General features: G+C 53.2%; 8 protein-coding genes across 8 annotated transcripts; 2 read left to right on the forward strand and 6 right to left on the reverse strand.

Annotated features, from left to right (window-relative positions):
- Window positions 1-590: 590 nt before the first annotated feature.
- On the reverse strand, window positions 591-1,406 carry CCOS01_13793 (uncharacterized protein; the record flags this gene model as incomplete). Its single annotated transcript, XM_060461937.1, has 2 exons — window positions 591-935; window positions 996-1,406. 2 exons carry the CDS (start codon window positions 1,404-1,406, stop codon window positions 591-593), a joined length of 756 nt encoding a protein of 251 aa, XP_060307657.1.
- Window positions 1,407-2,357: 951 nt separating this feature from the next.
- CCOS01_13794 (sphingoid long-chain base transporter RSB1) lies at window positions 2,358-3,479 on the reverse strand (the record flags this gene model as incomplete). The annotated part of the gene is made up of 2 exons (XM_060461938.1): window positions 2,358-3,087; window positions 3,166-3,479. 2 exons carry the CDS (start codon window positions 3,477-3,479, stop codon window positions 2,358-2,360), a joined length of 1,044 nt encoding a protein of 347 aa, XP_060307658.1.
- A 1,417-nt stretch (window positions 3,480-4,896) lies between these two features.
- Window positions 4,897-6,536, reverse strand: CCOS01_13795 (TAM domain methyltransferase; the record flags this gene model as incomplete). Its single annotated transcript, XM_060461939.1, has 10 exons — window positions 4,897-4,981; window positions 5,035-5,205; window positions 5,275-5,523; window positions 5,582-5,719; window positions 5,782-5,819; window positions 5,891-6,045; window positions 6,106-6,147; window positions 6,216-6,306; window positions 6,413-6,445; window positions 6,498-6,536. The coding sequence occupies 10 exons, from the start codon at window positions 6,534-6,536 to the stop codon at window positions 4,897-4,899; spliced, it is 1,041 nt and encodes a 346-aa protein (XP_060307659.1).
- Window positions 6,537-7,684: 1,148 nt separating this feature from the next.
- CCOS01_13796 (TAM domain methyltransferase) lies at window positions 7,685-8,823 on the reverse strand (the record flags this gene model as incomplete). Its single annotated transcript, XM_060461940.1, has 6 exons — window positions 7,685-7,712; window positions 7,777-7,947; window positions 8,041-8,289; window positions 8,371-8,508; window positions 8,574-8,611; window positions 8,671-8,823. 6 exons carry the CDS (start codon window positions 8,821-8,823, stop codon window positions 7,685-7,687), a joined length of 777 nt encoding a protein of 258 aa, XP_060307660.1.
- A 2,504-nt stretch (window positions 8,824-11,327) lies between these two features.
- On the forward strand, window positions 11,328-14,760 carry CCOS01_13797 (NF-X1 type zinc finger; the record flags this gene model as incomplete). The annotated part of the gene is made up of 3 exons (XM_060461941.1): window positions 11,328-11,773; window positions 11,825-13,483; window positions 13,539-14,760. The coding sequence occupies 3 exons, from the start codon at window positions 11,328-11,330 to the stop codon at window positions 14,758-14,760; spliced, it is 3,327 nt and encodes a 1,108-aa protein (XP_060307661.1).
- A 1,540-nt stretch (window positions 14,761-16,300) lies between these two features.
- Window positions 16,301-17,726, reverse strand: CCOS01_13798 (uncharacterized protein; the record flags this gene model as incomplete). Its single annotated transcript, XM_060461942.1, has 4 exons — window positions 16,301-16,478; window positions 16,677-17,315; window positions 17,409-17,452; window positions 17,511-17,726. The coding sequence occupies 4 exons, from the start codon at window positions 17,724-17,726 to the stop codon at window positions 16,301-16,303; spliced, it is 1,077 nt and encodes a 358-aa protein (XP_060307662.1).
- Window positions 17,727-22,746: 5,020 nt separating this feature from the next.
- CCOS01_13799 (uncharacterized protein) lies at window positions 22,747-22,959 on the reverse strand (the record flags this gene model as incomplete). The annotated part of the gene is made up of 1 exon (XM_060461943.1): window positions 22,747-22,959. The coding sequence occupies one exon, from the start codon at window positions 22,957-22,959 to the stop codon at window positions 22,747-22,749; it is 213 nt and encodes a 70-aa protein (XP_060307663.1).
- Window positions 22,960-23,680: 721 nt separating this feature from the next.
- On the forward strand, window positions 23,681-25,489 carry CCOS01_13800 (LYAR-type C2HC zinc finger; the record flags this gene model as incomplete). The annotated part of the gene is made up of 3 exons (XM_060461944.1): window positions 23,681-23,701; window positions 24,150-24,272; window positions 24,347-25,489. The coding sequence occupies 3 exons, from the start codon at window positions 23,681-23,683 to the stop codon at window positions 25,487-25,489; spliced, it is 1,287 nt and encodes a 428-aa protein (XP_060307664.1).
- Window positions 25,490-25,653: the final 164 nt, after the last annotated feature.

A 25,653-nucleotide genomic window follows, 5' to 3' on the forward strand; every position in this document is an offset into this window, starting at 1 on the left:
CGTGGGCATCTATCTCTCAAGCACCGCGGATATCGCTCACCTTTTTGATGGATGCCTACTGCTCTCTGCATGCCGGTTCAGCTAGTCTCTTAGGGTGCAGGACATTACGCTCATATATTGTGTGAGAGATATTGTGCCCTCTCGTTCAGTTACCTAACCTAGGCAACAACCTCCATGCCACTCAAATTATTGCCCTTTCAGAAATACACGTGTTAATGAAATTGGCATTTAGTTGATTAAAGTGATACATGAATTCCCACGTGTTAGAGTAAAGTTGAGACGACAATCGTACAATGGCATTGCTGGGTTTGATAGCCGCGTATGAAGAAGCCCATGCGTTGAATGCATTTGGAGATGATTTTGATGTCTTTGCGCTGACAATCTTACCTATAACGAACCTTCAACCAAACTTATATCTAAATTGGATCAAAGGCTGCAACAAGCACGGCACAAGCGCCATCACATATCATCTACTTTGGTCTTCAGACTGGCTATATTTAGCGCTGGTTTACTGGAGATGAATAACATGAGTTCATTCATCGTCACTCATAGCTACAGTATGCCACCGCAGCGAAACAAAACTGTGTAGTCTAAGCCGATAAAGCCTCCAACCCCTTCTTCGCAGCAAGCTCAACAGCATCAGCCGTCTCAGACAGAACAGAAAGGAACGGCGAGTGCGAAGACTTCAACTTCAACTTGGTCGCCTCGGGTCCCAGGAGCTGCTGCATCTGCTCCTGCGCAAAGTACGGAATCGCCTGGTCGTCCTCGCAGCCGACGTACATGCAGGTAATGTCATGCCAGGGCTCGTACGTTATTGTCTCCTCGAACGAGATGGTCGTATGATGCTTCAACAAGCTCTTTGCCTTTTCCCTTGCCTCTGCAGGAACGTCTCCGTAGAGGGGGTCGTCGGCGGTCACGATATGGATCCGGCCGTCCTAACGTATGTTGTCAGCTCATCGAGACTCTCGAAGGAAGCCGGGAAGAAGGTTCCTTACCTCTATTCTCGTCCACGGGGGATACACATTGCCCGTCATGCTCAAGATGCTCTGCCCTTTCTGCCCCACAAACGCAGCGAGGTACATAAGTGTAATTACGCCGCCAGGCTTGCCCTCCGCGGCTCTCTGTTTGATCCCAAACCCTTTTGCGCCTTCGGCCGCCGCGAGACCGCCGTATGAATGAGCGACCAGGACGATCTGCCGACCTTGTTCGGCGAGCTCTTGCAGCACGGCAGCGGTGGCGGCCGCGTCGTCGTATAAGCCCTTGTTCGGCGGCTCAGAGCCGACGGAGTGATGCCTCACGCCGCGGGTCTCCCAGCCTCTTGTGTGTAGCTCGTCGCGGAGGTCTCGGAAGTGCTCTGGCGAGTGCCATGCTCCCGGGGTGAGTACGATGACGGGTTTGCTGGACATTGTGGGAGGATGCTATGGTTTGGTCTAGACTTTTCTATGCAAACAGAGGAAAGCAAGTCTGAGTAGATTACGAGAGAGATGAAAGTTCATGTTCCTACGGGCTCCATTGCGCAATGGCAATGAGCATTTTATATGGATTTCCGTGTCTATTTAGTCAGAGTGATATTGCCTTGGCGGTTGAGGCGTCCGGTGTGGATCTCGGTCATCTTTCAACGTGTAAGCACTATTGACGATCTTGGGCATCGCGTTTCGAGACCAATCATGTTAGCGCCCAAAGTCCCAGTAAGTGTGGACTTTGTGGTCTGAGTAAAGTCGTTCTGTCAGACCTGCCCCCTCCCGCATGCGTGTTGATCGAGTTGCAGAATAAGACGACGGATACACTTTCTGTATGGAGGAATTGACCCCAGTTGCCGAGGTATGTGCGAGCCGAGAAGTCGAGACCCCATTGTCAATACTACCGTGTCTGGAGAGCTTACTAGAGCTCCATCATGTTTATAAGCTTGTACAGTTGATGACTTACATAATTGTCGAACCTCGTTCAAAAGACTTGATTATACGTAGAAAATGTTCATAAAATGTACTGAGCTACTAATTGTAGCAATGACTAACTACTTTGTTGTTGACATGCTGAGTGAAGATTTCCGACTCTCACTTTGTAGACGCTAACCTACTGAGACACAGTGTGCAATCTAGTTGCAGTTCCGCCATTTATGTTAGACACTGCGATTAAACTATTCTCCTACGTGAGCTACTGAGACTTCCTGCCGGTTTGCAGATCATTTGATTTATAATTAAGACATGCGGTAAATGTTGCAAGTTTCCATTATGAGCGGGAAGTCTTAGAAATTCAAAAGCAGAGTGAAAATATGTAAACTGTAAATTCGACTAGGTTCCTTAATCATGAACCAGATATTATCAACGCACGCTACTTTTAAAACGGGGGTATCATCTTCAAACACGCTCAAACCTCGACAACCTCTGCTCCTCCTCGTGATGCCTCTGGTACACCTTGCTGAGCTCCTCCAAATCCCTCTCGTGATCGCCGTTCCCACCAGTACTCCCAACACCATCAATACCGACAAACGGCTCAGACTCGATCCTCGAAACCATCTTCCCATCCTTTAGAAACAACGCTGGGTGGCACCCCACGATCGCCAAGAGCGCGTACCCGATAAGAAACCCCTCGAGACCGAGAAACAGTCCCTCTCCGCCTCCCCTCGCCAGCGGGCCCCGAAAGCCCTCTGCGTACTCGGCGACCCTGAAACACATCCTGCCGAACAAGACGACCATGGCGGACGGCACCGCGCCGGCGAAGATGCGGAAGCGGCCCGTCAGAGGCACGTAGCCCACGTCTCGGTGGAAGGTGGTGTAGCCGTATTGGTGGTAGGACCGGGCTGCGCGGAGGAGGATGAAGGCGAGGGACAAGCCCGCGGCGACTAGGGTCGCGAACTGGACGGCCAGCCCAGCCAAGACGATTTTCGCGCCCACGTCGTTGGGTGCGTACGAGTCCTGGGGTGAGAGGGTGTACGGCACGTTTTGGAAGCCGATGCCGAGGCCTACGATTTGTAGGAGGAGGGCAAGGCCGTCTAGCGGGAGGAGAATGGCAGTGTAGAGCTCTGGCTTGATGAAGGAGTGTTCTGTGCCTAGTATCCGGACCATTGGTGCGAGGCAGACGTAGATACTGCAAAACAGAGAATCAGAATCAGATTCAGAATTCTTGTAGAGACTGGCACGGTTCCACAGAAGAACTTAGACGTACCTTGAAGTCACAAAGATGGGGGCAATGGTGAGCAGAGCCTTGCTCTGCAGGAGAGGGTACACAGCCCACGGATCGCTCCAGCCGGCCATGCGGTCCACCCAGCCGAGCAACTCGAGCACGCAGGCGAGGGTCACGATGACGGAGAAGGGGGTTGTTGCGTGTCGTTGTGTTGAGCGGGCGGCGACGGCGCCGTTGACGACGAGGCAGAGGGCCGAGACGGTGGCGAAGACGGCGCTGCCTGTTAGTGCTGGGCGGTAGCCGTACGGGCTGTCGGAGACGTCGCACGTCGCGAGCGTGCAGGGTGATGAAGTCATGCCGGTCGGTGTGATGTTGCTGGTGATGATGCGTCGGTGTAAGTGGTTTTGGTGTCAAGATGAGATCGAGACGGACATCAAGTTAGACTCTCTAGAGCGAGTGTCACACTCGTTCGAGGTCGATGAGTATTAGAGGATGAGAGGTGCAGTAACAACACCCACCTACATTGTCGATGACGGTACCACCGTGGTTATATGTTGCAGCAAGCATCGTGACCTCGAGCTCGAAATACCAAGGTTCCGATAGTATAAAATTACAATCTCCCAACGATCCTCCAAGATCTACCAGATAGTCGGTAAGGCAGGCAAGGCTTGTTGGTGACAGACGTAGTAGTGTCCATAGTGTGGCCGTGTCTGCATCCTGCCTACCGCCAAAAGGTTCTAAGTTTAGAAACGGCGGTAGAAGTTTGGCAGGTTCTCTGCTTATTTTCGGGTGGAGAAAAGCAGGAAGTGGCAGTGCCGCAGCGAACTTCGCCGGGCCTTTGCACCGCAGCACCGCACGGAAAAGCGGGGACACGCCGGGGGGCATGAGAAGCCAGCACGCTGGGCCAAACCGCTAGAGCTTCTACCTTTCTGGGCACCCGTAACCCCAGGGAGTGGGTTGGCTGAGCCGGGGGACCGGTTCCCAGTGTCGGTTCACCAAAAGCTTCCTAGTCCAATATTTGTTCTAGCTTCATCTTGAGTCTCCTCCTTTCTCCTCTTTCACGAATGCTTGAAATGACATTCCCCTTTAAGCTTACTAGAAACTGACCCTAACGCCAAGCTAGTTTGCTTTTCCGAGGGGATCTTAACGGCTGCCTACTTCAACTTGACAGGGCCTCTGTACGCACCGTCGGAAGATGGACCAGGGCATCTCAGTGCTGGGCTGTTGGTGGCAGGCCACTGCGGCGCATCTAAGTTACCCTTGGCGCGCTTCTCCTCCAACATCCTGCCGCCTCAGCCCCCCTATCCAAATGCAAGCACTACGCTGGCTTCAATATTCTTTTTGTACTCCGTAAAGTTTGCCAACTTGGCGTTGCCTTTGGCCTTGTTGGTCTTATTACCGCGCAGTCATGTATCGGAATCCTTACTATTGGTTCTCATAGCCGCTGCTTAAAGCAACCTAGGATTGGCCGAACACCATGCGTATGCCTGGATCGTTTCACGGTTGCGGCGCTAGGTTGACGTGTGGCTGCTTCCCGATCAACGTCAGGCCAGCGGGTAGCTTCGCCTTGAAAGCCCCGGGGCAGATGATTGGTATGAATCTCGCAGTATGTTTGACATCAATCGATTCATTGATCACTGCTGCGAGAGATCCGAATTTTTCCACGTGGAAAGGCCTCTAGGACAGAGGCATATTCTCATCAACCTAGAGGTTTCTTTTACCTGGACTACAGAAATCCGCCAGCAGCCGAGAGCCACTGACTTCGCATCATCATTACGCTCCGTCCTCTGCCTCCGTCTCCTCCTGAGGAACCGGCGGGGTCTTTTCCTTCTCCGGCTTGCGACCAGTGATGCAGTAGCTGTTCTCTCTTATCAGCACCCCGAAGCAGCATGATAAAAATAGGGTACTTACACCGGGCAATACGCATGGTAGCTCTTGTTCTTGAGGTCATTCCGAACGTCGATGAGGAAGACGTTGACCTCGTCGCGCGTCCAGCCGAGCACGCGGGTGAAGGCGGCCATGCACAAGGCTTCGAGCGCAGAGCCGAAGTTCTCCTGCGTCCATAAGCCGAGCTTCTTATACCTAGTCGGTTCTATTAGCCTTGTTCTTCTTTTCTCATGTGTGTTCACACTGCTTCAGTGAGTAGGGTACCTCTCATCCTTGGGCCAGGTGTTGTGAGGCCACTTGAAGACGCGGAGCTCAACGTCGACGAAGCCAGCCTCAATCATCTTGTTCTTCAGCGGAGGCGCCTCAATAAATTTGCGACCCGTAATTTCGGAAGCCTCATGCAACATATTGACGTATTTGACAATTGAAGAGTCTTTGGGCAACAGGTCGTCGTCAGACTTGGGCATGACCTCGGCTTCTTGAAGTTCCAGGTATCCACCAGAGGTAAGATTGCTACTTCAATCAGTACAGGGAGCTCAAAAGAAAGTACAGCTCTAATTGCGTAACTCACTCGTAGCATCTCTTGATAAATACATCCCAGTCGTCAATAGCTGCGGTCATAAATCGGCTGTGGATATACTCAAAAGGCTGAGAATAAGTCCACTCTTCCTCGACATCGTCAACCTCGAACCTGACGTTCGGAGGTACGCTGTAACCATTTCATTAGCTTTAAAAAAGAATTGATGTGCTTAGAGCGAGGAGATCTCATACAAATCCGCCCTTACAGGCGAGAGGTCAACGCCCAATACCTGAATATTAAGTTAGATCTCAAGCTGTTTCCCGCTTCACTGAGGTAAACATGGGTCATGCTGCAGCGTACCTCGGACTCAGGGTGTAAGTCACCGAAATCCATAGCCCAGCTTCCAGTTCCAGCTCCAATGTCAAGCACTCGCCCGACCTTTGCGGTATCATCGCATGGCGGCGCCATTCCAAGTCTGTCGTCGAACGTGTAGACGCAAATATCATGCTGGAAGTCTAGACCAACCTGTTAGAAAGAGCAAATCGGCAGTGGAACTTTGCAACACTGCAGCGTACCTAGCCGTTCCGCCTCCGTTTCGTCGTTAGGCATGCCATACTCTGTTTAGATAAAGATTGGTCAGTACATTCAGTCCTCGGGTCTCGTCATCTGGCAAGTTTAAACTCACTTCCGTCCTTGTATCGGTGATATGTCCGGCCATTCTCAATCCGGTATTCAAGAATGGAGGCACTGAGACTGGTCGTCGAAGATGCCACGCTCTATGCGATTGAATTGCATTAGTTCAAAGACCAAAACTCTTCGCGCTCTTGTCTCGATCATGCTGGCTGGAGGCATGGTTCTTGTGGGCCCTAAGATCCAACGTACCTCACCGATTTCAGATCCACTGTGATCGGATTCCTATAGGAATTTAAGTTTCTCTACCACATGAATTGGACAATCCAAGAAGTACCTCAGCGGCGATTTCGACTTCGTGGTCAACTTCAGCCATTGTCGCGTCGTGATCGGTCGTAAAGTCTGTCCCGTAACAGGGTTTGTTGGTTCCGGTGGGCGTAAGGGCCTACGTTCTATCTCTTTAATTGCTTGTTTCTGGGCCCAACAATGAGGCAAAAGACTTGAGTGAACGCTTGAATTCGGCGCCGGCTATGAAAGAGAAAAAAGAACCCCGGAAAGCAAGATAAAACCCTGACGGGGAGGTCTCTGCTTTTTGTGACGAGAGACCTGACCGGTCAACTCTGCATCTGCGACCCCTCTTTCCTTGGCCTGAAGACATGCAACCAACAGCGACTGGCAAGATGTCTCTTTCCCCTGCTTTCGCGTCACAATGTGGAGCTCAAAAGCGCTCAAGCGAATGAGAAATGACGGTTTCTGTACCCGCCGCAACTTTTGCGATTGCTCGGGAAGCAATTTGTGGAAGGAGGACGAACACATCCCGCGCTCCCCGGACCCCTTGCCAACCAGATCAGATGCCCCGTCTGAGGCCCCCGGCCCGGACAGTCACCAATCCACCAGCCTGCATTTGAGATAAACATGGGCACCCAAACGAGAAGCTCTGTCTACTGAGGGAAACTCCTCCGATGATTGCTGAGGCAAGTTCAAGTCGATTGCCAAAGTTCATTTCGCGTGGGGGCCACATTGATGTATATTGTCTCTGGACACAACTCGGGATATACTCCCAACACCTCCAGCAAGTCATTGGAATCAAGTCTTGTTTTCGCTACAAACGAACCTTTCTGAACCCACTGTCCAATTGCCGGCTTTCAGATTAAAGCCATTCGCATGGGATTCGGTACTTTGTCAGGTAAAAGTTGTATTCTAGGGACATTGCGGTATTGGTTTGCGCATATTGCGACGCATGCCTCTGATCTTGAGTCAACGGACCATTAGTACACCAATCTTTCCTAAAGTCTAGGTGTCGAGATTCGTAACTTTCAGGAATTCTGTGGCGCACAGTAGCCTACTTTTTCACGTCTTTGGAACTGTAGTCATGAAGATGAGGCAAGCAGAATGTTTATCTTGAATGCATGAAAGAAATGTTAAGTCTTGCCTTGCGGCTGTGTAAATGTAATACCTCCTATACACACAGTCTTCTTCTTGCTGGTGATATCTATCCAAACAGATGTGTTCTAATTCACCCTTCTACGGCTTTCGACCTATGATGCAGTATCTTGCAAACAATCGTTAGTGAGCTGACGTAAAGTGGCTACCATGAGGGCTGGCTCGCAACTCACATTCGAAAGTAAGCGTGGAAATCCCTATTCCTCACATCATGGCGCACATTAATAAGGAAGCCCTCGACCCTCGCTCTCGACCACCCAAGGACGCGCGTAAAAAGAGCCATACATAACCCCTGGAGAGCACTGCTGAAGTTCTCCTGTGTCCAGAGGCCTAATTTCTTATACCTGATATCGTCCTTAGTACTCGAGCCCTAACAAAGGTCCATTTGCTAGTGAAAGATGGATGCTTTGGGGCCGTCGTTTGTGCATTATACTTACCTATCTTCTTTTGGCCACCCATTGATGGGCCACTTGTACATCTGAATCGAGACGTCCACGAAACCAACCTCGGTCATGAGACCCGCTAGCGCTGGTATATCAACGTAGGAACAGCCAGCGGCTTCGGCGCCAGATTGGAGGAGTTGTACGTATTCTGCTAATGCGCAGTCCTTTGGAAAGGTGCCGTCGTCGGACTGAGGGTTGATGTCGGCATCTTGGACCTCGAACCACCCGCCGGGGTTAAGATGGCTATTCAGCAACGCGAAGGCTGTCATTACTCATCGCTGTTCTCGAGGGAATGAAGAAGGGCAAAAGAGAGCGAAATCTTACTCGTAAGCGGATTCGAAAAACTTTCTCCAGTTGTTAATGGCACCTGTCATGAACCGACTGTGGATATAATCGAATGGTTTTGAGTATGTCCAGTCTTCGTCCACGTCGTCGATCTCAAACCTCACATTTTCCGGCACACTGTATTCGAAGGACATGTCAGTATCAACGAGACGCCGTCATCTGACACCCGCTGGCTCTCTTACTATTCTGGCTGGTTGGGCGAAAGATCTACACCATAGACCTGATTGCAGCGTCTGGGTAAGGAGCCGGCCATGAGAGATGTATGAATGGTTAAAATACCTCAGCTTCAGGATGAAATTCGCCAAAGTCGATGGCCCATATGCCGGTGCCAGTCCCCACGTCGAGGACACGCCCGACCTTGGCATCTTCGTCGCATGGCGGGGCCCGTCCCAGTTTATCGCCGATTGTATATGTGAATATCTCGTGCTGCATGTCTAATTCGTATGTTAAGCGATTGCAGAAAAGGAATGAGCCGTCAAGCAAACCTAGTCTGTCGCTCTCTATCTCATCATTTGGGAGTACATATTCTGATCACATAGTTATCAACCGGGGAGCTGATACACCATTGTGCTATGTGAAGACACGGAAGCTAGCTTACTGCCATCTTTATATCGGTGGTAAGTCCTGCCATTCTCGATTCGGTATCCTAGGATCGATTGGCTGATGCTCATACTAGATGAGGCTATGCTCTGCGATGCCATTAAAATCATGCCTTTGGGTGTGGCGATGTGCCAAGGCTAACCTCAATTTCAGAGCGTTCGTCTATTTGCTGCCCTTCTGCGTCAGTCTTACACCTCTTATGAGACCAATGGAGAGGAGTCCATACCCCATTATCGGCAGCGATGACCTGATATGTCTCCCACATCGCGAGTGCCCGGGAGACTGAGCAAGAAGGATGATGTGAGATGCGGAGTTGCTTGTATACTGCAGCATCGGCGACGCTAAATATTGCAAGATCAATCAGGAACCGTCCGGTGGTCTCCTAACGAATATTCGTTTAAAAATGTATTACCCGTATAAATAGATGAAGTGTTGAGAACAGAATTACTTGGGGGGTTTGTGACGAAGGACAGACGCCTGAAAGGTCAATCATTTCCAATCTTCCTCTTTGGCTTTGGAACTCCCCAAACCAACAGAGCAAACCAACCTGCATCATGCACGTCGACGGCGATGCTGCCTTCACTGCTCACTTACAGGGATTCTCATGTGGATATGGACCAAGGCACAGGCGAATCAGAGAACTGGCTCTCCGCGCAACCCCAGAAGCGAGGGCGCCAAGGGGACCGGAGTCTTCACCTGATTTCGTCGTGATGCACGGAGATAGCGACAGGTCTGGGCCCCCGATCTGCCCCTCCCATTCCGTCGTGCTGTTGAGTTTGCCAGATTCTAGATCCATCCCATCGGTCAGGCGGTTTCGATTGTGAGAGTTGATAATGGTCTGTAGTTATGTCCCGTCTTGTGAAGTTTCTTGCGTGCTGCACACATGGACAGGACACGCTCTTCTTTCCACGCGCCACCTGATTTACTGCTCACTGCTGGCTCTGAGAACAAGCCTACTCCATTGGACACCTCAAATTTAGTAAATTCTTCAGTCATAATCTAAGTCGACTGAGGACATCGGAACGTTTTCGACTGACCGAGTAGGACCATGTCAATACTGACCACGCCATTCACACGCCTTAAGTATCGAACAACGTACCGCTCAAGCGTAGCATCCTGGATTGAAGCAGAAATCAGATCTAGTAGACGCGGAGCTGGTGGAAGCTGCAAACGTGGTTCATCAACATCATGATGATGTTTGCCTTCTCACTCACCCATGTATCAAGAAAATACGGCTAACCAGCCTCTCCAAACAGAGATTACTGGCAAGGGTCGATAAACATGACTCTTAATGACAAAATAGCAAGCTCTCTTTTGACCTGACTAGATGGGTCAAAAACAAAAGGATGCGTCGAGGGGGAATCGAACCCCCGGCTCCCCGACGCTGCTGTATGGCAACGGAGAATTTTACCACTAAACCATCGACGCTGTTGAGATTTTGGGAGGTTTTACAGACCTATCAAGGGCTTTGCGAGCGCCGTTGTCCAGAGAGTTTAACAGAGCGACGACACACAAAAAGTAAAGATAATCTAGATCTGTGAGCCCGCTCCGAGAACTGTCGAAGTCTCGAGAACCGCTGTGTCTTGAGAATTCTACATTTGACAAGTGAGCAACCAGACAAGTATCAACTCAAGTTCGACTTGTGAGGTGCAAGATGTAAGGTGCAGAGGTAGGTATGCACCGTATCCACTGAGGCCATTTGCCTTGCAACGAAATAAGATCTTCAACCAGCGTGAAGATAGCGGTGCATATCCCAAAGCGGTCTAAAGCTGCACAAAACATGACCGCAGTCTGCACAATATAATCAATCACTGAGTCAAACTTAAGATTTGTCTTAGCTGGTGGCAGAGCCGAGCCGCAGGAACGATTGATGGTGACTCATAGTGACTGGCCCGGGCTTTGCCTACGGTACGGTAGGTGGTGACCTCCTGCTTGTTTTGTCAGCCTTACAGCGGACGAAGAGTGGCAGTCTCGCCACACCTGTCGGCTCCAAGCCCGGAAGGGACCTTCTCCCAATATTTTAGCGGGTCCACCCATCCGAACGCTTAAGTCCGCCCCAGCGACTTCACTCGAACGGAGTCTTGCCCTTTCTCTGCTGCGGATTCTCTTTTAAAGTCGCCTCCCCAGGTCCGGGTACTGAGTGGAAGTGGGATCCTAGATCTTTGTTCACTTTCATTCCTTTCAAGTTCTCCTTTTCTTGCGAGAGTGCGAGGCCTCTTGATTCACTTTCGTTGCCTAATCTGGCAGCACCTGTTCGAAGACGCTGTATTTCAAAAAGCGCAATCACAATTTCATCAACTCCTCATCATATCATCACCCTAGTTAGATTACCAGACATGTCGGACGCTGGTGCAACACAGACCCAAACCCAGACGCAGACTCAAGCGGGCTCGTCAGCCGGAGGAGGTTCTCAGCCAAGCCGTCGAGGCAGATCAGGGAGAGGGAGAGGAGAAGGAGGCAACGGCCGTGGCGGCCGGCGAGGTGGCGGCAGGAATGCCAACCCCCAGCCCCGGAACCAAGCACAGCCAGCACCGGCTCCCGAAGCCTCGACAGAAAATGCACCCGAATCAGAGCCAACTAGCTCAGGGAGGAGAGGCCGTGGCCGCGGCGGTAATCGGGGCGGCCGGCGAGGTGGAGCGGTCCGCGGTGGTACGGTATCAGGAACTCAGCGAACATTTGGAGGCAGCCTTACGACTGCCGCGGATTCAAATGCGTCGGATGCACAGGGGCTGAGTGCGGATGCCCCGGACTTCGTTCCTGGGCAGCCTGTTGTCCACAGAGGGTATGTTCATTCTCACCAAATCCTGAAACTTGGGCTGACTGATATCACCAGAAAACAACCTGCGCCGAAGCAAAAGAAGCCTCAGTATCCACTGGCACCAAAATCTGTAGCCGCAGATTTACCCACGCGCATCCATGAGGACATCAGCAATGGCCAGTACGAGTGTGTCATTTGCTCCAGTGAAGTATTGCGGCCATCTCGCGTATGGTCCTGCGGGCTGTGCTGGACGGTGCTACATTTGTCTTGCGTCAAGAAGTGGTTCACGAGCCAACTGAAGAAGGACGACGACACGCGCTCTTGGCGCTGCCCCGGCTGCAATTCTAGTTTGACTGAGGAGCCGAGTGCTTACCACTGTTGGTGCGGGAAGGACATCAACCCTCGAAATGTTCCTGGTCTTCCTCCTCACTCTTGCGGACAGACTTGCTCAAAGCCCAGAGCAACATGCCCGCATCCATGCCCTCTCGAATGCCACGCCGGCCCATGCCCGCCATGCACCCTCATGGGCCCAACACAGTCTTGCTTCTGTGGCAAACACGAAGTGACGAAGCGTTGCACCGAGACGGACTATGGAAACGGATGGAGTTGCAAAGAGATTTGCGGAGACTTGCTACCTTGCGGCGAGCACTTCTGCGCTACTCCTTGCCACTCTGGCCTGTGTGGTAGCTGCGAGATTCCTGTACAGGCAAGATGCTACTGTGGCAAAGAGCACAAGGAGATTCCCTGCGATCGCCGCGACGACCTTCAGATGTCATTCAACTATGGCCAAGTTTCCAGCTCGGATTCCGAGGATGTTTCTGAGGATAGCTGGTTCGACGGCTCATTTGACTGCGGAGCGACTTGTGGGAGGAAATACGACTGTGGTTTGCACGATTGTGAGAAGACCTGTCATGCGCAGGACGAAGTGCCGGCACACTGCCCGTCGGCTCCAGATGTTATTGTTCACTGCCCCTGTGGCAAGACACCGTTGGAAGAGCTTCTCGAACAACCAAGACAGTCTTGTCAGGACAAGATCCCTCACTGCAAGAAGACATGCGACAAGATTCTTTCTTGCGGCCACCAATGCATGGACACGTGCCATACCGGTCCTTGTAACACATGCTTCCAGAAGCAGGATATTTCTTGTCGATGCACCCGCATTGTGAGCAAGACCCTCTGCCATCAGGGAGAGATTGCAACTCCAATGTGTTTCAAGGTCTGCCAGGCCCAGCTGAACTGCAGTCGTCACAAGTGTGGAGAGCGCTGCTGTCCTGGGGAGAAGAAGGCAATGGAGAGACAGGCCGCCAAGAGGAAGCATAGACAGCAGCAGGCTCCGGACGAGGTTGAGGCGGAACACATCTGCCTTCGCGTGTGCGGTAGGACACTGAAGTGTGGAACTCACCAGTGTTCGCAAATCTGTCATGCTGGGCCCTGCCCAAGCTGCCTCGAAGCCGTCTTCGAGGAGATCAGCTGTGCCTGCGGCAGGACTGTCCTGCAACCTCCACAGCCGTGCGGGACCAGGCCTCCTGAATGCCGATTCGACTGCAGAAGAGCACCTCCTTGCGGCCACCCCACGGTGAAGCATAACTGCCACCCCGACGATGTCGATTGTCCCAAGTGTCCTTTCTTGGTAGAGAAAGCGTGCATCTGCGGCAAGCAGAGGATGAAGAACCGGCCTTGCTGGCTGGAGGAGGCTCGTTGTGGTCTGCCGTGTGGGAAGAAGCTCAAGTGCGGGTAAGTGATATTGACTCTAATACAGCATCCATCGCATGTGCTGACTAGATGGCAGAACTCACACATGTAGGAAGGAGTGTCACCGTCCTGGGGAATGCGAAGACGCTGATATTCCTGGCTCTCATTGCGCCCAATCCTGCGGCAAGACTCGCAAATCCTGCGACCACTCGTGCCAGGACTCATGCCACGCCCCCTATCCATGCAAGGAAGACCGGCCATGCCAGAGCAAGACCTTTGTCACTTGTGACTGTCAGCACCGCAAGAAGGAGGTGAAGTGTATGGCTACCAAGACCAACCCAACTCCGGATCGCGACATCCTGAAGTGCGACGACGAGTGCCTTCGCCTCCAGCGCAACCAGCGCCTTGCTGTCGCCCTCAATGTCGATCCGGATCATAACGACGACCACATTCCCTACTCGGACACGACGCTCAAGCTCTTCCGTGAGCTCTCTCACACCTGGGCCCAGAACCAGGAGCGCGAGTTCCGCGTCTTCGCCTCGGAAGCCTCCGAGAAGCGTCTGCGCTTCAAGCCTATGCCCTCGTTCCAGCGCGCCTTCTTGCACGCTCTTGCCGAGGATTTCGGCTTCGACTCGGAGAGCCAGGACCCAGAGCCGCACCGTCACGTCTCCATCTTCAAGACACCGCGCTTCGTCGCCGCACCGAAGAAGACACTGGCTCAGTGCGTCAAGATCCGCACCGACGCAGCCAAGACAGCAGCAGCCGCAGCTGCAGCATCGTCTTCGGCGGCCGCCGCAGCGTCGGCACCAGAGCCCTTCAACGCCCTACTCCTCTCGGCTCCGCGCTTCGGCCTGACCATTGACGAGGTCGAGTCCGCCCTCGCCAACCATCTCAAGGCCTATAACACCCTTTCCTTCACTACCGCCTTCCTCCCGTCAGAGGAAATCCTCATCCGCGCGGTCCCCGTCACCTCCTGGGGCACTACCCCCTCGGCCATCGAGTCCTCTCTCGCGTCCCTGAAACCCCTCATCGCGCGGACCGTAACCAAGGACGGCATCGCTGCAGCCGTGACAATGGTCCACGCCGACGCGAACCTCAACGTCCTCCGCCGCGAGGGAACGTCGGCGAACGGCAGCAGCGGCGGTTGGAACGCCGTCGTCGGCCGCGCCGCGGCACAGCGTAGGACCATTGCGCCCAAGCCCGCCGCCGACGCGCGTCCCGCCAGCGGCTTCGTCAGCTTCTCCAAGCTGGCGCGCAAGAAGGTCGTCGAGGACTCTGTCGCCGATGACTGGGAGGCGGCCGCCGAGAGCGATGAGTGAGGCGCGCCGCGGCGCCTCACAAGCTTCTCTTGCTTCGGCCAAGGAAGTTGTTAGCTTCTTGACTCTCTCGATCTTGAATGCAAGCAGGGAGGTGCCCTGGCGCGGCGGAGCTTGCAGCGTTGCTCGCCTTGCTTCTCCACACCTCCTTTGTGGTGTTGGCGATGTATCTACACAACGGGGAAGTCGATGACGGAAAGGCCAAGATTTGTTACGAGGTATAGACGGATGGGATGGGAGGTCCCAACAACAGGATGATATAGTATTATTGAAAAGAAAAACGTGAAATACAGAAAAACGGAATATCAGAACTCAAGCGGAAAGATACGGCATCAAAATGAAGAGCATCGTGATATCAGAGCAGGGCGTGATGCGATTATCATCATTTACAACAACTGAGCATCCCCTCCCCTTCTCTGCATTCGTCCATCGTGACAAGCCAAGAAGGATCCTTTCTCTCCTTCATTCCCTTTCCCCCATGACCCCCGCGACATCTCACATCCCTCACATCAAAGTAAAGAGCAAGCGCCAACCGTCCAGCTCTCTGCCACGTCAGAGAAACACATGCATAAAACCCACAAGCTCTATACGCGAGCGACGGGGAAAACGGGATAGACGAACAAGCCCCGCCCCGGAACCCCAAGCATCCCCAACCCGGGTACGTCCTATCCTGTCCCCGTATGTTGTCCCCAAATTCCAATAAAGTCTGGCTCGTCGCCGGCAGGAAAAGGTGTCATGGGCATATCCCCGCTTGGGACTGGCTATCTGCTCCGTACTTGTCCGGTGCGGATGGACGGGGCGCAAGGTTGACCCCGGCTCCGGACGATCGTGATAACCTCCTGCCGTTGAGCATCATTCCGCCAGATCGACGCGCCCACTTCCGCGGCGAACCAGTTTTGGGTATTGACTGTCAGATGCCTGACGGCAGATTGACAGGAAGGAGATGGGACGGAATGAAGTTCGAGGCCTGTCATTGTACTGTGTAGATAGAGCCCACTGCTGCTCATGGGGACCAAGGTTGTCTGCTGAACAGTAATTACATCGCCTGGCATCCCTTGTTCTCAAGCCCCTGTTAACGGTGAGAGACATGGCCATACCCCGTTCAGGTCAGCATGTCACCGGCGCCTCACTTCATATCTCACATTTTGACTGGTTTTGCATGGCTGCTCGTACTCATTGCTTCATTATGTTTATGTTGCGTCTAAGATATGCTGTCGCATCCCGGTCCGTCATGGGGAGCGGGGGGTATCATTCTTTGAAGGACCAAAAAAGGTGTGTTGAGAGAGGAAGATCACCCGCCGCCACGTACTGTTTTCTCCGTTCCATGCCTCCTTTTTGCTGCCGCAGTGTATCCAGGTGATCGGCACCTTCACAGGTCGCGATAAAGGGGTGGGCATTACATCAACTCATTATCCTTCATGGATGGACTCCTGCAGTGGAGCCGGCGAGACACGCCAGTGAAGACGGACTGGCGGTCCGCCTCTGCCTCCAGTATGTGAGCCACGTGCTGTTGGAACCGTTTCTCGGTTAGCAAGAGGTCCTTCTAGAGGCGCTGCTTCTCCTCCTTGCTTGTCACGCCGGCGACATTGCCAAGAAAGTCCGAGATGGCTTCGAAGTAACCCTCTTCCAAAACACTCGAGTTGTGGTCGCCTGCGGGCAAGGGCTTCCAAATTTTAGAGGGCGCGGCAGAGAGTTCGTAAAGTTGGCGCATGTGACGGGGTCTAAGACATGTGTTAGTCTACAAGAGGCAACATGTGAGACACGCGAAAAAAGCCGGTGTAGAGAAAACCAATATCAGACTCTATGTCGTAAAAATTCAAATCAAGCGTCCCGAAGGACTCATATTTTGTGGGTGGTGACTTGCGATCATCATATGGTGTAGGAGAAGAAGCAGGAAGAAAGGGTTGCATGACACTTACGGTACGATTTCGTCCTGGAGACCAGAAAGAAACAGGATCGGCACGGATGTGATGCTAGAGATGATTGATTCGCTTGGCCAGACTTGGTGGCAGAGAAGCGTCAAGTACTTTGCTGGTGGCAACACAGAAGGGATAAGCTTGCGCATGGAGAGGAAGGTGTTCTCCAAGATCAGACCAGCAATATCCCCATCCTTTTGGTTCTTCGACACCAGCTTGATGCTGACAGCGCCGCCCAAGCTCTGTCCGTAAACAATCAGCTTATGGTTGCTCGTCTCTGCGCGAGATCGGAGGTAGTTGAGGGCGGTTTGGGCGTCTAGGAAGAGGCCGGATTCGTCAGGTTCTCCTGTTGATAGGCCGTAGCCGCGGTACTCGAGCATGAAAACGTTGCAGCCGATAAAGTTGATAAGCATGCGGGCGATTGGCAAGCGGTGGCCAATGTTACCCGCGTTACCATGGAACATCAGGATGGTGACATTGGAGTTCTTCCCATCGCGCGGGCCGCGGATGTAGAAAGCCGACAGCTTCTCGCCATCGTTTGTGGGGATGACGAGTTCTTCGAAATCCTTGATGCCATACTGTGAGGGTCTTGGGACATCGGTTCGAGAGTTTGCGGGCATATGCGAGGGGTAGATGAGAGCTCTGGAGCGGCACAGCACAATCAGTCAGTCGGTTGGTTCGCTGAGGGTGGGATGAGGAAGCGTCACATGGACATTTGGGGGTGGAGGGACCTACTTTTGCTTGAAGTAGAGGAGGCTAGTCAAGACAGCTGCGATACCCTAGGTAAGAGAAGACGAGTTAGCATGCAGCACTAGCGAGGCGAGGCAATCGAGGCACGACCTCGGGCTCAGGCCCAAGAGGAGGGGTTGCAGACAGGAAGGTTAAAATATCGGTGTGAGAAGATGGGTAGCCCGTAGGACGAGGAGGCGGGAATGGCCATACCGTCGAGGCTATGGCTGGTAGCCGCATGTACGCGCCAACAGTACTGAGCATAGACGCCGTCTGCTCGAGGTAACTGTTGGAGGACGGCGATGCTGAATTGGAAGAGGACATTGCTCGAAAGAGTCGCGAGCAAGGCGAGAGGGAAAAAGGCGGAGGAAAGATTATATTCGTATTTGCTGCTGGACCGTTCGGCGAGTCCTCAGAAAGGAATGGGCCTGTTTGATGGGGAAGGTAAGGCCCGAAGCGAAGAGAGAGAAGCGGTGCAGAGTCCAGGAGAGAGCGGAGTAGCCTTGCCTTGGCCCTTGGTCGCGAAGGCGGTGGAGGCCGATGCTAGCGGGGCATAGGTACCTCGGTAGGCAGACTAGAGTGTAGCGGGTACCGAACGCGTGTTAGGCGTAGTCGATTGTTGGCATGAGGCGACTACGGACCTGGACCTGGTACTGGGACCGTCCGGGGCTCTCTTTCTGGACAACTGAGGTGTGGGCAGGATGGACGGACGGACGAACGAACAAGGGGTCGTGCACGAAGCGGAGGTGGTGGGTGTTTGGTGGTGAACCCTGGCTGGGGGAAAGAGAAAAAGAGGTTGCTAGCCGGAACGAAAGCGAGGATCGGAGAGCTGATTTGTGTATTCGTCGAATGGTCAAATGTGTCAGTATCCACAAAAGTGTCGTTTGTGAGGTGTCGCTGGCCTCTAGGTGTGTGTGTGTGTGGAGGCGATTAAGGTACTGTATATGCGCAGGAAGGTCGATATCCAGCTGTGCTGTGGAGGATGGCATCCACGACGCGAGAGGTAGGATTGGAGGTGGTGGTATCCGTAGTCGTGATGGTGGTGCGGTTTGTCTTTAGCAAGGCCGCATGATGCAGGTCAGGAGGGAGTTGTGCTGGGGCGGGATCTGGCAGCCGTGCGGCCGGGATGGATGGCCGATGGCTGTCTACTGAAGAGATGTGGCTGCGGACGGTTCAATGCCGCTGTTCTGTGGAATCCCCGTCGTGTCCAGTCTTTGGTGGTGAATCGTGGGATGATATTGGGGGCAGGAGGGGGCTAAGAAGTTGCGGCGGGTCTCCTGAGGCTTGTTGATGCCGCAGGTGACCTGATTTGGTGGTAGGCCGCAGGGCTGCTTTCGGAGGTGCACGGCAAACAAGGGTCGCAAGTTGCAACTTGCCAAAGGCTTGCCGGATGGAGCTCAGTGGCGGAGGTAATCAATGTGAGAATGGGGAGAGAGTCAAGAGATACGATATGCGATGCGATGCGATGCGATGCGATCGGTAATGATGGTGGGTAGTTCAAACTTGATAGGTACTGCGAAGGTGCTAGCAAACGAAACGAAGCGCCGAGTCCGATGTCACTTCCACATCCGCTATTCGTTTCTACTTTGAGTTACGTCCGAGAAGATGATGGCTTTAATATCCGTCCTTAGGTCGGTCAAAGAGGCAGTGACGGAAGCATAAAAGTGAGTGTGAATTGAGCTCCCTGATAGGTTATGAGATGAAAACGTGTTCGCGGTCGTGTGTGGTTTCATTATGTTTATTTGTAAAACGCGACTAGCATGAAGCAATAAACACCACTCGCTCTCCCTGCATGAAGCTTCATCAACAGCCGTCTACCTACACCTCTTCAAGCTTTGGGAGGTATAGCTGTAAGGTACCTTGGAACTTACACAGTAGGATAAAGTAGCTCAGGGGGGCGATCAATGCGAATGTCACCGCTTTCTGGCGTCGAACTATTACTCCGTACGCTACTAGCTGGCGACGGGAAGCAATCCTACATTACATAAGTAGCTTGCACGCGTGACCTGTCGGACTGATCCTTCTGCTATGGAAGATGAAAGTATAAATGGATTTTTTTGGAGTGAAGACGAAGTTGCCCTGCTAATCTCGGACCTCCAGGTGCGCCGTGGGATGACCTAGCGGGAACCGGTGATTGGGTAAAGCCCGGGAAGAAAAGGGGAAGCAGCGACGGTGATGGGAGCTTCCCGATGAAAAACGACCGGCGGCATTCGTGGCTTGAAGTGGACTCTGTTAACATCCACCCTTCACCACCTCATATCAGGCACTATCAGTCTACCTTACGTATACCAACATCCTGTACATTCACAGCCCACAGCTCATTGCACATTGTCATTCATATCAGCGGGGGAGCGCGTCTCTCATTCCAGAGCAGTTGAGGACCCCGAGCTGTCCGGATGTGCCAGTCACCGGACACCCAGATTCCATACCAGAATCAAGAAAGACAGGTGAGACTCCCCCGACTTATATTGGGCTACCTCAAAGTACGGGTGGATACTGAATACCGACGACTAAGTATGGGTTTCAGTGGTCGTGTCTTGGCCCCATCCAAGGTTCGACTTTGACCTCTGAGCTTCAGTTGGAGCTTGGCGTCCTTCCGGCGGGCTTCGGACTCCTTGAGCCCTTGGTGTTGAGTACCGTCTGTCCATTCGGAGTACTGGCGTGGAACGACTTGATATGGATCTTGGCGAATGGAAAGGCTCTCTGCGACTGCAGCGTTGGACCTGGGCTTTCCCATTCTTTTCCGTCTCACATTACATGCAGAGCAAGCAGATATGCCGTGCAAAAGCTCTGCAAGTCATTCCAACATCCACATCTCGGCCCCTCTACGGATACAGTACCACGATCACGTCGGAACCCACGATTCAATGACTTGCATCACTTTACTGCCCAGAGACGCCGGGGGGCAGGAGCGTGCGCAGAAGACCGCCCCAACGCAAAGGGAAAAGCAAAAGCAACGACGAAGGATCTCCGGCAAGCGGCAAGCGATCCATTTATTTGGTAAAGATCAGGCGCTACAACGTATTACAACCAGCAAAAGTCACGGAGCTTCCCCAAGGTGCAAGATCATGAAAAGCTACTGCCTACACAAGCCGTCGTTCATGCAGCAGCGGAAGCTACAAGCACACAGCCGACGATGCCATTGACCAACTTGTAACCAGCGGTGGTCGTTGAATCCTCCGTCAACTTAGACGCGCGCTTTGGAGGGCGCTGAAAATGCATCTCGTTTGGGCAAATTGGCGATGCACTGCAACTGGGGGCCCGTCATGCAGCCCGCTAATCAATGTACCAGAGGGCGATGTGACGGCCCTGTGGAAAATGCTAGGTCAAGGCCCAACGCGGCGGCAGCAGCCGTTCCGTTGTTCTGGGACTGTCGTCGTCATCTCCTTTGATTCGCGGCAGCATCCAATGCCTTCTAGACGGATAGGGGCACTCGTCGTTTGGTGACTTTGGTCTCGTCCGACCCCCGGCCTTGCCTGGTCTTGCATGATGCTGCTTGTCTGCAGGAGTCAGAACAGCAGCAAGACGCCAGGTTGAAGGGGTTTCCGTGGCCGTGCTGGATACCCCTGGTCATGGAAGAAGATGCAGAAGCTCTTCACTCTACGAATATGCCCAGAATAGAAGCAGAGCCAGAAGCACCAACTCTTCTCTTGGACTTCTCGGCCCCTGAGTCGTCGTCTGCTAAGCAAGGTTCTCATCACCTCCCGTGAAACCGCGGCAGGGCGGGAACGGGGAGAGTGAAAGACAGGCCATCTCTGGCGACCCGAGACTACGCTACCGCCCGAGATCAACAGCCCCGCCATGTCGGTTCCAGGTTCCCTTACTGGCGATGTCTACCGCAGTATACGAATACTTCAAAGCCCACACCCATGCGAAGCCGCGCACTTCCTAGTTCACGATATAAGGCCGAACGGCGATGCATGGCGTACTACGTGTCACTGCGAGATGAGGGAGGTAGTGATGGTGCCTGCGTAGGTTCAGGGCAGAAGCAGCTAGAGTCCCGTTGTTAGTAGATTTGCGGCGATACGGTGAACCCACAGGCTAAGTAGGCCCTTAGCTTTGCATATCCACGTTCCTATTTTCACCTGGTCTCGCCTTATGAAGAAATGGGGGGCGGTCTACGGCTGCAGAATCTGAAGAGACTTTCCAGCGACATCGCAGCATTGAGAGGGGACTTTATGGGGTGCCTACGGCCCTACACAACCGCCATCAGGGAGTTAGGGTGAAGGACAGCAGTTCGCAGTGAACACCTCCAGAATACAGATTCGCCCAGCGTCTGTCGTCTCGCAGAAGACTGGAATGAGGCGGACGGATGTAACCACCCCCACCGTTCCGGACTCATTGATCATGATTGGGTTGCTGGACATGATCTGCTATCAGAGTCCAAGCCAATGACAGAGGCGCATCAGCTGAGTTTGGGATCCAATGGGCCACTCGAGACATTGAATATGCTGAATGACCTTGGTTCCCCTGGGATACCGCCTGTCAACGGTGGAGGGGATGGGCGTGTGACTAGAAACAATATGTCAAGCTGCCCAACCTGACAGACCGTCAGTCTCTCCGAGAGATGCACTCCAGTCCAGTCTCCAGTCCCCAAGTCCCCACGCGCAAAAGAATCTGAGGAGGGGCCCAAATCCGAAAGGGACGAAAGGGCAGGGTGGTGGGAGAAGGAAGAAGGGAAAAAAAGTAAAGAAAAAGTTCACTGCGAAAAGTTTCGGCCGATTCCACTTTGTTTGCGTTAGGTAGAATTTGCAGTGCAGCCAGCTCTCTCTCAACCACCTACGTTTATCTCTATCTTACCTGATAATTTTTTTCTTCTCCCAACTTCATCCGTAGACCCAAAGAATCCAGCTGTTCGGCGCGCGCAAAGCTTTCTTTCGGTTCGGACGATAGAGAGATCAAAGTAATCTCAGCATTTAATCCAATAATTCACAGCACGGCCGCCATCTGCCATTTGAGTAACTTTTGGACCAAAAGTCTCTGCGCCATTGCCCCTCGATTCGGCACGCCACCATCCATCAGCTCGCCCATCCTCTCTGCCCGCCAAAACAAAAAAAAAACAAAATCCCATAACCACCACAACACAACACTCCCGCGCGAACCAACTCTGGGCCCCCAGTTCAGCTCAAACCTTCTCAAATTGAACTCACTCAGCGGAGGTTCAGGAATTTTGCAGTCATTAGTCGCTTCTTGCGCTCTTGCCGCTCCATTGCTACGGACCGTTTCTGGATCAGTTGCTTCCTTCTCGGGAACAGACAAAATTGTGTTGCGTTCCTGCTGCCCGTCCCTCGTCACACTTTTTCCCTTCTCGCTGTCACTCACACTCACACGCTCTCCATCTCTCTCAGTCCGAGTCTGCCATCGGTCTCTCTTTATTACTTTTCCAACACAAACCTGAAGCGCGAAACACCACACTTCGCCCCTCCATTCCCCCTGCCACCCCTGCCGGCCAAACGCCCCCTTGGACCCCTCCAAATAAGGGATTCCAACATTGGAGATCGACGGCACAGCTGCGTATTTGAGACGCGAAACCAACACGGAGAGGAGCCCCTGACATCTCAAAGCTGAACTCTGAAGTTTGAACCTTTTGGTCTCCTTCTCAGTGCTCACTCACTTCCCCGACCAAGCCGAGAGACTGAGAGACCCCATCATCTCGCCATTTGTCTCTCTATTCTCGTTCTCATTCCCCAGCTCACTCACTCCACAAACACACACTCACGACCCCTCGTGGCGCCTCCAAGCACCTCATCTCACTCTCACTCTCACTCATACCAACACCCACCTCTCGGGCTGTATCTATCAAACCCGCTACACTAGTTTCTCGCACAGCCGCGACGGACTGCCAACGTCTCACCACTCCGCTTTTCAAAGCTCTCAGACTCTTGGACTCTCTTTCCCCAAATCCTCCCGAAAAAAAGAGTCCCATCTTGGTCTCCTTCTGCCCTGTCCCCTCTCTCCTGGTTACAAGGCACGTCCCGGCTTGCATTGCAGTCCACTTCTCGACGATCCCCCGAACCCATCAACCCGGCCAGTAAGGCGACGTCCTTGCTTCTGCATCCTGCCAATCCACAAACCGACATACCTACACCACCGTCCAGAACCGCCAACCAAAGAGAAACTGACGCTCGCACTCGTCGCCTCCCATATCGTCGACCCCCCATTTCACCTCCGTCAAAAACCGCGACCCAGTCAGAGCCGTTCTCTGCCCAACCCTCGCGCCCAATAGACACTCCCATCGCAAGACCAACACATCATCATACAGCGTTGCTCCCTTCACCATGGTGTCCTTTTCGTGTGAGGTAAGCCGTCGCCGCCCTCTTTCTCCCGTTCCGTATCTCTCTCTTCCTTCCATTTCCCTTCCCCATGATCCCGTCTTCCAGGGTCCCCCTTTACACTCATTCCGTACATACCTGCCCTCCCCCCCCCCCTTTCGAAGATCCCCATGTCGTCTTATTATAAACTCGGGGGCCTGACATCACATCCTCACACCACACCTACCACACCTACCACACATGGCAAGACATCGCAGACACACACCCCTCCAACTACAGAAACAAACCCCCCTCCACTTCCCCTTTGGATGCTGTCTTTAATAGCCAGTGTCTCGTCCCGTCCCTCCCTCGCCTCCCAGACCAAATCCATACAATACCTACCATACACCCCTCTCTAAACACAACAAAATCCAATAATCTCTCGAATACTTGCTGCGCAACATAACTGACCTGTCTCCTTCTTCCTCCACCGCAGAACTGTGGTGATGTTATGACCAAGAAGAAGCTCGATCCCCACAGAAACCGTTGTCGAGGCGCCACTTACACCTGCATCGATTGCATGGTCTACTTTCCTGGAACTGAATATCGCAGCCACACGGTTAGTAGCATCAGCTCCCACTGGCTATTGTAGTCACTTGTATGAACCATAGCACTGACTCGGGCGGCGAATAGAGTTGTATGAGCGAGGCCCAGAAATACCAAGGTGCTCTCTACAAGGAAAAGAACAACAACAAGAAGAGCAAGACGAACAACAACCAGGCGTTTGCCCCTCAGCACGACATGGCTCAACACGCATACGTTGAGGACGTTCCCGATGCCGAGTTCGAAACTTTCCCCTACGAGGCCAGCGACAATGCCAACTCCCCCGCGGACCTTCTCCCCGAAGCGCCAACACCTCCCTCGGCTGCCGAGGGTCACGTCAACGTCTTCGACTTTCTCGACCCCTCAGCGACGCCGAATGCGTCTGCCCTAGGTGCCAAGGAGCCGAACGAGGAGACACAGCTGGTGCGCTACGAGTACGAGGCCGAGGCCTATCTGGACGACGAGGGAGCAATGGTCGATGAGGACCCGGGCGCCCTCGTACAGTACGGCACTGGCGCCATTCCTCAAGGCTTCGAGACTCCGGCTTCCAAGCACGAACGGAGAAGGAAGGATGGAAGCGAAAAGAAGGATAAGAAGCGCAAGCGTCTCCATGTCGACACTGACCAAATGATGGTCGACGCACCTCCCACAACCTTGGCTCACTCTGGTCTAACCGGCGGTCTGAACCGCATGATGTCGCGCCCTGTTTTCCCTCCTTCGCCAGACTACTCCGGAGGCGACGTTGCCGACCCGTCACCGGCCAGCCCGCTCAAGAAGACCAAGTCTTCCAAGCACAAGAAGGAGGGCGGCATTGGCAGCAACCTCATGGGTCTCTTGAACATGAACGGCACCAAGTCCAAGACCAAGAAGCGCAAGGTCTCATCATCCACCAAGAAGCACTCCTCATCCAGCCGCCACCGATCAGACGGCGAGAAAGCTCCCAAGTTGATCGAGTACCGCCCCGGTTCCCGCGACAGTAAGAAGGGCGAGGACGGAGACGACGAAGGCCAGATGGTGGTCTACCGCCCGCGCGCCGACCTGTTCCTGTCTTTTATCAACAAGGGCCCCGAGAGCGAGCGCGGCTGCAGCATGAACAAAGCCCTCAAGCGCTTTCACCGCGAGCGCAGTTCCTCCGGGGACGGCCTCGGCAAGCTTTCGGAAGAGAAGGAGCTTTGGCGCTCGCTGCGCATGAGGCGTAACGACCGTGGCGAGATTGTACTTTTTCAGGCCTGAATCTGATGGTCGATGTGTACACAATCATGCTGTTCTTCTCGAGGGGTTAGCCGCTCTACGGCTCGGACGGGATATCCAAGGGGTAAACTCATAAAGGACAACGGAGTTATCGAGCGTCATCTTTGTTACTTTTTTCGTTTTTTTTTTATCTTACTTCTTGTTTC

The sequence above is a fragment of the Colletotrichum costaricense genome (assembly GCF_030867565.1).
Source record: "Colletotrichum costaricense strain IMI 309622 chromosome Unknown Scaffold_18.1, whole genome shotgun sequence".
NCBI classification, from domain to species: Eukaryota; Fungi; Ascomycota; class Sordariomycetes; order Glomerellales; family Glomerellaceae; genus Colletotrichum; species Colletotrichum costaricense.